At 36.8% G+C, this 11,580-nt stretch overlaps 1 protein-coding gene across 1 annotated transcript in view; it reads right to left on the bottom strand.

The window, feature by feature from the left end:
* LOC105451208 overlaps positions 1–11,580 on the bottom strand; it is a 56,520-nt gene that overhangs the window by 33,617 nt on the left and 11,323 nt on the right. The window contains exon 3 of the mRNA XM_011691511.1: positions 11,424–11,517. Coding sequence (XP_011689813.1) covers positions 11,424–11,517 — 94 coding nt within the window. The remainder of the gene's footprint in view (positions 1–11,423; positions 11,518–11,580) is intronic.

Raw genomic sequence — 11,580 nt, 5'->3', positions numbered from 1 at the left:
TTATTGTAGTGCACAGTAAAATTTACCTAAATATTATATTGTCTCACAATTAACATGATTTTTAGGGTAAATTTTAAAAGAAAATTCTCTCTGTGTATTATTAAAATTTAGCTGTGTTTCTACGTGCACAAATTATTTTATTTTAAGGCATATTTGCATTTGTCGTTAATCAGGTTTTTAAAAATAATTTAAAAAAATAACATTAAAAAATTTTTCACTAATAAAGATAAAAGGCGTATGAATTAACGTAGTCTTTTCTTTTCTATTATAATAATGACGTCCATCCTTCCTTAAAATAGAACAGTATGTAAAGGAGCTTAAAAGATATTAAATTTTCGAGAAGAGCGGGCTAGTTTAATACTAGTTTAATGCGATCAAAGCGTTATTTCACAGTGTTATACTTATTAAAATAATGTCTAACAGAACCTATTAAAATAATGACTTACGGGGCATTATAACTGCACACACAACCGACGTTAAGACAATATTAATTAGATTTCTCGAACAACAGAAATATTTCTGAGAGATTATAATGGTAAATGACGACGAAACGCGTCTTGGCGAAGGCGCAGGGATATCTTCGCGTAAGATCGCACGGTGTGAGTTATCAAAGCGTGGCTTTCTCGGCGGATTAGTGGCAACCGATTTGGGAACAATCGCGAAAGGGGCGCACGGTTCACTAATTGCCGATGTGGAGAACGATTATTACGCGCCGCTGAGAAGCCGTTGGCGGAGCGAGGCGTTAGTAATCCGAGAGGATACAGTTAGGTATCTCACACACGAGAGGCGGGGGGGGGGGAGACTCCTCTCACGTGCCGGGGGCCAATTCCCCAGGTCGCGCGTCGCACATATCCAACACGCGATTTGATCCGTTTCTTTTTGAGGTAGGTTATTACCGTTTTCCTCGGAGAGGAGCTAAGTTCTTCCAAGTCTCTCGCGGATCCGCCCATTTCGCTTAAGTTAAACGGAACGTGCGACCGGCCATTAAATCATTTTCTAAAAATATATACGTATGTATACACTCGCGAATCACGATGCGCCGCGGGTTGATCGCGCGATGGCTGGAAACTAACTGCGCCACTGTTAAAAATATGTTGGACACAGAGATACTATTTCTTAAAATTAAAGCATAATTTTCTTTGAGATTTGAAGATGTCTACATAAGTCGATTTACAGCAGTTTCGCGATTTCACAATTAGTACTTGTGAAATGATAAAATATAGCATCAACAGTTACCAAAATGCTGACTTGAAGGGGCTTAAATTATAATTTTATTTCCACGCGATGTGTAAGTTTCACGAGGGAGATCAACCACTATGGGAATCAGTGTATATATTTTTTAGAAATGTATTGCCAGTATTGCGGCAATAAAATACTAGCAATACGCCATCAATATATATAGTAATACTTCGATCAATACCTAGCAATAAATTAGCAATACTTGGCAATATTGTGCAATAGGTAGCAGCAGTACATGAGGTAATAGATAGTATAGTATATGAGATAGTATAGTAGATGGATATTACTGACAATACGAAAGCAATACAATAGCAATATTACATGGAAAGAACAATTTTGCTGAATCCAGATCTGAAAATAATTTTTGTTCAATAATCAAAATAATTTTGTGCAAAAGTGAAAATGATTGCTATAAGAATATCAAAACGTTTTATAGCAATGCTTATCAGTTTTAACATTCCAACAAATTAATATTTTGATGATTCAACAAAAAATTATTTTCAGATCTGTATTTAGCAAAATTTCTAGACCTTTCAACAAAATCATTCTTTCCGTATAGCAATAAAGTGTGTTGTATTGCTATAATTGGCAATCGCTGTACATTTTTTTTTAGTAATAGTTGATCACTCAAGGTTTCATTACAAAATTTGCAGAACATTCAAGTTTGCTTTTTACCGAATGAAAATCCTAGAAAGATTTACATAGTAGCGAGAATCGTTTCTCAATGTTCTCGCTTTTTATCGAGCTTTACCGAGACACTCCGCACGCGATCGAAAAAAAGTGTCTTACACTTTTTTTTTAATATACACGAGTGCATATGCACGTTGCACGGTGTGCATTAAACAAAATTACCTTGCACGCCTTATCGGCAGATATTCCAGTCGGCCGACACACACTCCTGATACGTGCGATTCGTCACATTTCCCATTACGTCCTCCCGGTTATGCTTATCCGGGCGCGTTATCTTCGACGATTTCACGCACGTCAGGTTGCACGTTTTCTAATGGCTTATCCGCGGCCGCGGGATGTAGACTTACGCGTGCCTTGACAGCTCGATACAACGTGTATATGTATGTACTACGAACTGAACCTGCTTCCGCCACTATCTCGTTCACGTCACGCGTAAAGTATCGAGCGAGACCTACCGTAACTCGCGCAAGAAATCGGCACGCGTATAATGGATTATATGTCGCGGCGATTTGATAATTTCACGAGAAATCGATAACCGCGATAATCAAAGTGACCGCTGTCTAATGGTCGACATTACTTAAGCTTTCGCGGATATACGGGTTTTCTCGGTAAAACCATATTTTTCGTTTCTTGAGCGTATCATCTATTCATCTGTTTTCTGACGGGAAACTGCGATTCGCGTCGCATTGCAATAAAACATTTTCCGTTAGAGATTAATTGAGAAAGATAAAACAATTAACACAATGCTGTTTTAATGACAAAATTAAATAATAGCGGCAATTCTTTAATTTTTTAAAGACTGCTCTATTTTATAAATAAGTATTATTTAATATTATAGTATAATAATATTAATTTGTCACTGATAAGTTTTATTATTTTGGAGATTGTTATAAATAAAAAGTGGATACCTTTTGAGATGACTTGTATATTTTTAACTTCTCGACTGTCGGAAAATCGTTCAAGTTCAACATTCAATTTCACATTTTTCCCATACCTGTCGAGCCACTTTATGTTTAAGCCAATTTTATTCAAATCCCCTAATGGTATATCTACCCTGCTAAATATCCAACCTGCTCTTTTCGATAGACTACTGCGTGTAACGTCTGTCAGGCACGCTTCTTCCCGACGCGCCTGTGTGCGAGTCATCTCGAATCAAGTCGAATCGCCCGAGGCGACCGGCGTGCGATTGCCATGCATGTCGGGGCGATGAGCACGAGAGCCACGAAATTACGCGGACGGGCCCGGATTGTCGAGGGAGGGGGGGGGCATAGGGGGGAGGGCGTGAGAATTACCATTTCTCAGCGCTGAGGTAAGAAATTCTCACGAGTCGCACACGTGTGCGCACGCTCGATTCTCGTGCGATTCTCGCGAACTGTAACGCGAACGCCGTCGACTTTGTCGGCGATCAGCGGCGTTGTGACGGAGGGAGCGAGATAAATGTAACTTCCAAGAGTAGCTAACTGCCGATCGTTGCAAACGAACTTGTACCATTCTATTAGAGACTAACGAGAGATATATTATCTACGACATCAAAAATAAAATAAAAAAATTCACGTCAGAGATTTTTTTACAACAGATACGTTTTAGAGACTAAAATTTGGATACTAAAAAAATTTTTTAAATTCTCTGCAGCAGCGCTATCGAAACTAATTATTATATATTTCCAAAAATTCTATTTTTCTTCGTAATTATTATTTGAATTTATAATATACTTCGTTCTCATTTTTTTGACATGCGCGTTACCATATCTTGAGCATCCTCGAGGGCATGTAATATTAGCGAGCTCCTGCATTATGTATTATCTGAGCAGGCATATCAACCGGATTTAGTCAGCGACATTGACACGTGCGCCGCGAATATGTTTGCGGAATCGAAATTGGTGTTTTAATTGACGCATTAATAATTTAACACGATTCACTTCGTATATATAGATATACAATCGAGAGATTTAAATGTTACCTTCAGTGTATCTCGATCAGTCATCCTACAGTGGCGTGTCTCGTATTGAATTAAGTGGACGCTAATTAAGACACACAAATGCCTGTGCAATCGTACACGCGCGTATATCTACGTCACGCGGAACGTTCCCGAGGACACACAGTGTGCGTAAACTTCTGGCTTATCCCCGTCCCTGTATGTAAATGTCGGTCACCAGCGCGGAAACACACGTGACGGAAATTAATGGCATCGACCGGAGCACTCTGATTGCAATTTCGAAATGGGGACACTCGAAATCGGACGGAACGTCGACTTGAATACGAGTCTGTCATCGCGCGAAACAACCGCGACGGGGAATTGTTGGGAAACAATATGCGATTAAAGCGTGTTTGCCCTTGATTTTCAGAGCTATTTCCTCGTTCGTGAAACGTAAACTTTTAAGAATAGTTAATTAACGATTGCTAATAAGCCCATGAAGCTTAATCAATACTTGTTTACGATCCGGGAAACTCAAATCTTTCAAAGAATTATAGAAGGAGAGTGTATGTGATTCGCATAAAATTTAATTATAAGGACGACGAAAAGAGCAAAATAAATAAGCAGCTCTGAATATCAAATATAATAATTACGATATTGAACTTTTTTATTTGTTCGTTCAAGCAACTGGGGAAATTTGGAATTTACAAGCTACTATAATAATAGCATGTAGTGGACAACGAATGGATTGCGCGCTGCACGATTGATACTTGACAATGGATATTTGTGCTTTTAATTCAGCATTCAGTAATGACGAGCACAATTATTGGCAGTACAATTAATGGCCGCTAATGAGATCGATTGTTTTGCGAGGCTGTGATTATTGAATCACGACGTGTAGTGTCAAGTCATCAAATTCTCTCCCGAGGCACTTTCAAGCATTTTATACGTATATTATACTTTGGGATATTCCGTCGCATAATCCGTTAAGTAAAAGTAAAAATTTCGTTAATATAAAGATCATGTCGTCACGATGTCAAATACTTCTATTGTATTTCTAATACAATCGCGATAAAGGATAATCGCGATGATAAAAATCGTAGAATGTTTCACGAGATATCGTCAAGTTTTTCCCAAGGAAAGATTCTCGTATGAATTATTCATTGAATTTTCTAATACTTTTACATTAAATTAAAATTTAATGTACAGTGTAATTTGTCTCCTAATTGAGATGTCTTTACGTAGATATTACCGTGCCTAATTAGACTTATTGTTAGTCATAATTATGATACGTCTCATACGAACATAAATCATCAGAATCCATTAATTTGATAAATTAAAAATTTTATTCTAAGCTCCCTCAACAATCTATGTAGTTTATTTGTAATTAAAATTAATAATCTATTTTTAAATTAAATATTAATCTTTAAAAAAATTAAACTAAAATAATAAAAATTTCTTAGAGGTTCACAGCAATTTCTTATACACAACAATTCTAAGCGCTATATATAAAAGCAATATTATTTTTTAATTAAACCAATTATTCAACCTATATTTTATTTTAAACTAAATGTAATTGTCAATTCTAGCTTTATCGAACGAGATTTTCATTAATTACATAAAAACTTTACATTAAATACATAAAAATACTTCAAGCTTAATTGGACATATTTTGCAGTTTATGCGCACAACATACAACCCATTAGAAGCATTAAGATTCGGAAATGCATGATAAGATCATCGTTAATGAATTAAATCAGTTATTCAACCTAAGTTTTATTTTATACAAAACGTAATTGTCAATTCTAGCTTTATCGGATGAGATTTTCATATTAAATACATAAAAATACTTCAAGCTTAATTGGACATATTTTGCAGTTTATACGCACAACATATAACCCATTAGAAGCATTAAGATTCGGAAATGCATGATAAGATCATCATTAATGAATTAAACCAGTTATTCAACCTAAGTTTTATTTTATACAAAACATAATTGTCAATTTTAGCTTTATCGGACGAGATTTTCATATTAAATACATAAAAATACTTCAACCTTAATTGGACATATTTTGCAGTTTGTACGCGCAATGTAATTCATTAGAATTAGAAGCATTGCATTATTAAGATTCGGAAGTGCATGATAAAATCATCGTTAATGAAGCCATCCACTATCGGCTTACACTTCAATCATCGCAAAGGATTTCCGACCCGATTAATCTACTAATTTAAATGCAATCGTTATCAGACGCGATCTTTGACAGTGCATAAGCCGTCAGATCGATAGTAATTACGACCGTCTACGACAGAATGTAATTGAAGTATCATCCGAGACAACGTTGTCGGAAAATAAATCCAGTATGAATCGCTCTCGACCTCCTTCCACTCTTGTCCAGCAATAATCTTCGCCGCGACGCTCAACACGGCGCGGTTACGTCCTGGTGCAACTCAAGGATGCACTGCTACGCAGATTACGGTTATTTTTCTATAACGGAAATAACGGAAGCGCGAGTACGAGCAGCTACTAAACAATAGAAACGGAATCTCCATATCTGCTATCGTATTTACATTTACGTTACAGCAAACCGTTAGAATTAGTACGGAGATTTCCGCATTCCAAATAAAATAGAACTCCTTAATTGTTTCTGTCCGTAAAAAAAAAAAAAATTCAAAAATTGTAACCCTCCCCCGGGCAGACAGCCAAAATGAACACAATGGATTTCTCGATCGATTGGAACATATAAGAACAAAGCAATTTCTAAACCAATTATACGGATCTCTCACTCTCGAGTATTTTTTTCGATTTGACTTTGTTAGCTGATTCGTTATCGGTCGCGTCGATTAATCGATGGCTCACAATCAGATAACCGAAATCTATCGCGAATTCTTTCTATTCCGCTTTTCTCTCCTCGTTATTCGATTTTTCTGTTTAATTCAATTAGCGAACCGTTACGTAAACGATATAAAAACGACGACGATTAATCGACATTTTTATTTCCAATTTTCATTTCTTCCATGATTGGATTGATCATTATGTTTGGCAAGAATGGAACATTCGAGTGAGATACTACCACTTTCGACCGTGTTTTTCGCGTAGTTAACGTTTTACGATGTAAAAGAAGTTTATGTAAACGCCGTGAGAAAATTTCATCGACATAAGTTTACGGCCGGCGTAAGAGTGCAAAACTATTAATGGCGTGGGCGATCGCTCCATCGTAAATGCATGATGGAACAACGCGTACGGACGTGTACAGCGACCGTGCCGGCTCAACGTGGTTAATCGAAACGATTAAAACCGGTCTCGTATTGCCAAGGGTCATCCTCGTGTTCTTAGATGTTATAAGGGAACGAACGATCCGTTCGAATTTTCAGAGAACGGAAAAGATTCAATTCAAAAGACAGATGTTATATTGATTAAATTTTCACGGAATAAATAATCGATGATGCTGTTACACAAAGAAAAACTGTTTGCAGTAAGTACAGCGATCGCAAAAAAATTATAAAATGTGAAACAATTGTATCAAATTTCAATTTGTTTGGAAAAAGATTGCAAAGAGTACATTTACGTTTCTTCGAGGTTCTGAAAGAAAAAAGAAAAAAATGCTAGATTATCGACATTTTATCAGTTTACCGAAAGTATCGAATATAAAATGTATTGCACAGGACAATCTCCGGAACATTTTCGTCGCTAATTAATCCCGATTTTTTCGCTGCAGCCATTTCGGCTGCAAAAAACAAAGACTGCGCTAGCTTTGAGATTGAAATTCTCGCAGCCACTTCAGTATACAGCCATTGTTTTTTGCGAATCGACTGGAGTAATAATAAAGTAAAAATTGCTTAAAAATGTTTATAAGGCGGAACAACTTTTAAAAATGATTCAATCGCATAGAGATTGATCGGAGCAAGCTAAAAACTATCGCCAAAAGTGTCGAAAATTATTCAATTCTGATAGAGAAAGTAATTTTAAAGAAAATTAATTTTATATCTTTTAACGAATTTAAAGAATTTGTCTAATCGTAGTTATGAATGTTCCATTAAATTGAGGGTGGCGCGAGCAGGAAATATTGTGTATCGGCGCAAGGATGCAATCGCGGAATATATACGCGCTTCCAGTTTGCAAGAAGATGCGGAAGACGATGCCGCGATGATACTGGATACTACGCTCGCAGGCTGCGATTAGTTGGAAACGACTTATGCCTGCCGATCCTTATCGCGACCGATCGTCGAACGCCTCTCTCTACCTGCCGGTCTATTACGGGTTCGGGGAGATGTGAAATACTAGGCGCATGGGTGATCGCATAGTTTTCGATGCGGTTTAACGGTAGGCGGGCGCGAAAGTATTGCCAACATTTTTATCGACGCTACAGGGATCGTAGATCAAGGATAGTACGTACGTGAGGTATTTTGCGGTTATTGATCGACAAATAAGCGTTTACGTGATTATAGAGATAAATAATGTAATTCTAACTTGGAGCCGAAGATATGAAACTCGTCAAAAAAGTCTAGCAAGCAAAAAAAGACGGATTTTATTATAATTTTAATTACGAGAGTAAGAAACAACTTATAAAGAAAAATGCATGTACGGATCCAATTACAAAGTTTAACACAGAATAACTTATTTTTAAATTAAAAGGAAGAGACTAATCGTTTTTCCGTTGTCAGAACTGTTAATTCACATAATTTGAAAAGTTTTAGATTATAATTTGTAAGGAAAGATTAATTATTGTAATGTATCTCTTGATATTCTGAAATAAAATATTTGCCAATGCAAATTAATATTTTATCAAAACGTTTCATTCGTGCTAAGATTTTTCGTTCATTCAATTTCTTCTTCTGTTATAGGACTTTGGACGAAAGTAGATTTGCTTTTAATGCAGTTCGGCAAGAGGCAAGGAAGAAGCCACACCGGTCGTTGATATCGGTATTCTGCTAGCAATTCACCGGGGTGTTCATAAATCAGCGCGGGGAATACGTATGGGATAATGATGAGGGACGAAGACGATGATGAAGAGTCCACGTAGAAGCGTCTGGATGTTACCACCGGGACAACTGATACAGCAGGCGATTGGGAATTTACGGCGTGCGATAGTATCGAAATGGAAAGTTATAGACCGTCTTTAGAATTGCGGATGGTTTACAGCCTAGCCGCGTGTGGCTGATAATCAGCAAAATTGAGTGACAGTTAAAAAATTGGACGTTTGTTACAATGAGGTGGGTCGAATTATGCAGAAAGTTTAGTTAATCACGAGAAAATGTGCAATAAACGTACACCGTTTAAATATACAAATCATAATAATATGAAAAATAATAAAGACCTTCTAATGAAGAAACTGCAAAATAATAAATATCTCCTAATGAATGAATCTATGCACATACTTAAAATATATAAAAAACCAAATAAACAAAGCAATAAAAATTTATAATTACACTCCAGTTCCAGTTTTAGCTATTTCATCTTTTTTACTTCTTTATTTGCAATATTTTAAAATTCAAAAAAGGGAATGAAATGCGTGTGTTTGTATTTTTATGCACCGTTATTAAAAACCGTCTTTAAATTTTTACTCATTAGAGACTGTATTTTTATGCACTGTTATTAAAAACCGTCTTTAAATTTTTACTCATTAGAGACTTGAAAATATAAACTGGGAAATATATAGATATTTTCAGAAAGAAGTGAAGGGGATTTATATTCGCGTTTTCTGAGTTTTAGATTAGAAGAATAAGGACGAAGACAATGATGGAAAATCTGTATGGGAGTGTCTAAGCGATACGGGCAAAGCCGCCGATACGACAGGTGATTGAGAATTTATAGGCTACGATGCTATCGAAAAGGAAAGTTACGGACTGCGACTTAGAATCACGGGGTGTTTATGGACGGATCGTATCGCGGTAGTTTCCTGACGCAATCTCTTTACGTTCAATTCGCATTCTCTAAGGTGCTATCAAAAGTAATACATTGTTACAGGCCTATGTGTATGATTAGACGCTTTATAATGTTCAAAATCTCGGTAACTGAATCTTAAAGTAATATTCTACCTGTGTATGTCCGTTCAATATTAACTGAAGAAGAAAGTTGCTTTAAATACTTAGCTCTAAGAGAGACAGAGACAGTATAGTATTTTACTGTTATGACGTTTTTACGGAAACAATATAAACGTAACGTGAAGGAGATAACGACATTATGCTATAACTCTGATATTGCAGCGATTACGTGATTGATATACTATTAAAAACGCCAAGTTCTAACAAAAGTGTCCTCGTTCTTCGTATTTATAATCGTTCGTGCAATTGATCGACGTACAACGCGTCGAAATTAATTGCCTCGATGTAAGAAAAGCCAAGTTGAAAGAAAATATTTGACGCAGGTATATCGTATAGTGATAAGTTCGTCGATGTGATACCTGTATCCTCATCGTGTATATTTGTAACTGCGTAATAACCATAAATGACGGCGAGAGAATATTAACTTTTAACGCTTTGACGGTACGAGAAATAGCGATAATCGATTTTCCACCTAGCACCTACTCCTCGGACTGACGCTACTGGCGCTGACGATGAGAACGGAACGGCTCTCTGTATATTTCAGGCGAAGCATAAGCAAAACGTTGTTCTACTCGCGAAGTTATTATTGGATTAATTTCTCCTGCACAGGATAATTTTAACTTCGAACTTCATCAGAGGACTATTTTTTTTACGCGACAACTCCGGTTAACAATGACTCGATTATAGAAAGTTATGTTGTTTAAATTGTTAAAAGCCTGGATTCGAGGTTAAATGAGGCCTTCGTATCGCGCATCGCGCGCAAGGTTTATACACGGAGCTTCGTATAATTCAGTGTCAGTTCCCACTACATTGTTTCGGTGTCGTACGTCATTAAGGCTCCACTGAATAACGACAGCGTCGGATAATCCAGCGCTTGATGGAAATCGCGGTTGCTTTTTCTGCGCGGAAAAAGTTGCCGCGAACTCTTATCAAGCTACGCAAACTCGGAGAATGTTATTGCGATGCACAAAAAAGTTGTAGCATCAAAGTAAAAAGAATTAAATAAAAAATACAATCTTTTAATTATTATTTACGTGATAAAAAGCAGTGATAAAAAGAGATATGCATTTAAATTAAATCTTTAATGAAGGTTCAATAAATTATTATTTTTTTTAATTTTACGCGTTTTCTGATTTAAATGAATAATTTCTTTCTTTCTTGCTCGTATGCTGAGAATCATGACAATCTTAAAATCAATTTTAAAATTAAAATCGCGAGTTGAGATATTCTGCATACTCTACGCATGATGCGTTAACGCATTTGATTACAAGTCTGCGATATTTAATTACGAAGACAGGAAGCAAGATTGATCACACGAGATCGTTTATGAACCCGGTACCTAAACCATTACATGCTCTTTCCTACTTTCCTATTAAGTTCATAACTGCAAGATTCACGATTGCACAATCTGTATGTATGTGCATCCTAAGGCAGACCGACGGGCTTTTCCGCCAGATATTTACTAGTCGGTTATCCTAATTATATGTGATATAAGACCACGCAGTCAGGCTTAAGTTTGACGTTAATGCGGGGCTTACCAACGAGACGGATCGCTGCTGAAGCTTGAGTCCCAGGTCCTCTTTTTCGTCCCCGCAGTCGGTCGTATAGAACAGCACGCTCTTCTTGGATCCCCTGAAATCAACCCTCGTTAGTGTCTCTCCGGCGGACAAGAAGGAGGCGCGGGTCTTGTGTCCC

The sequence above is a fragment of the Wasmannia auropunctata genome, unplaced genomic scaffold (genome assembly GCF_000956235.1).
Source record: "Wasmannia auropunctata unplaced genomic scaffold, wasmannia.A_1.0 LD336053.1, whole genome shotgun sequence".
In the NCBI taxonomy this organism is placed as follows: domain Eukaryota; kingdom Metazoa; phylum Arthropoda; class Insecta; order Hymenoptera; family Formicidae; genus Wasmannia; species Wasmannia auropunctata.
Note: the sequence above shows the minus strand (reverse complement) of the source record. Positions and strands in the feature narration are given on the sequence as shown.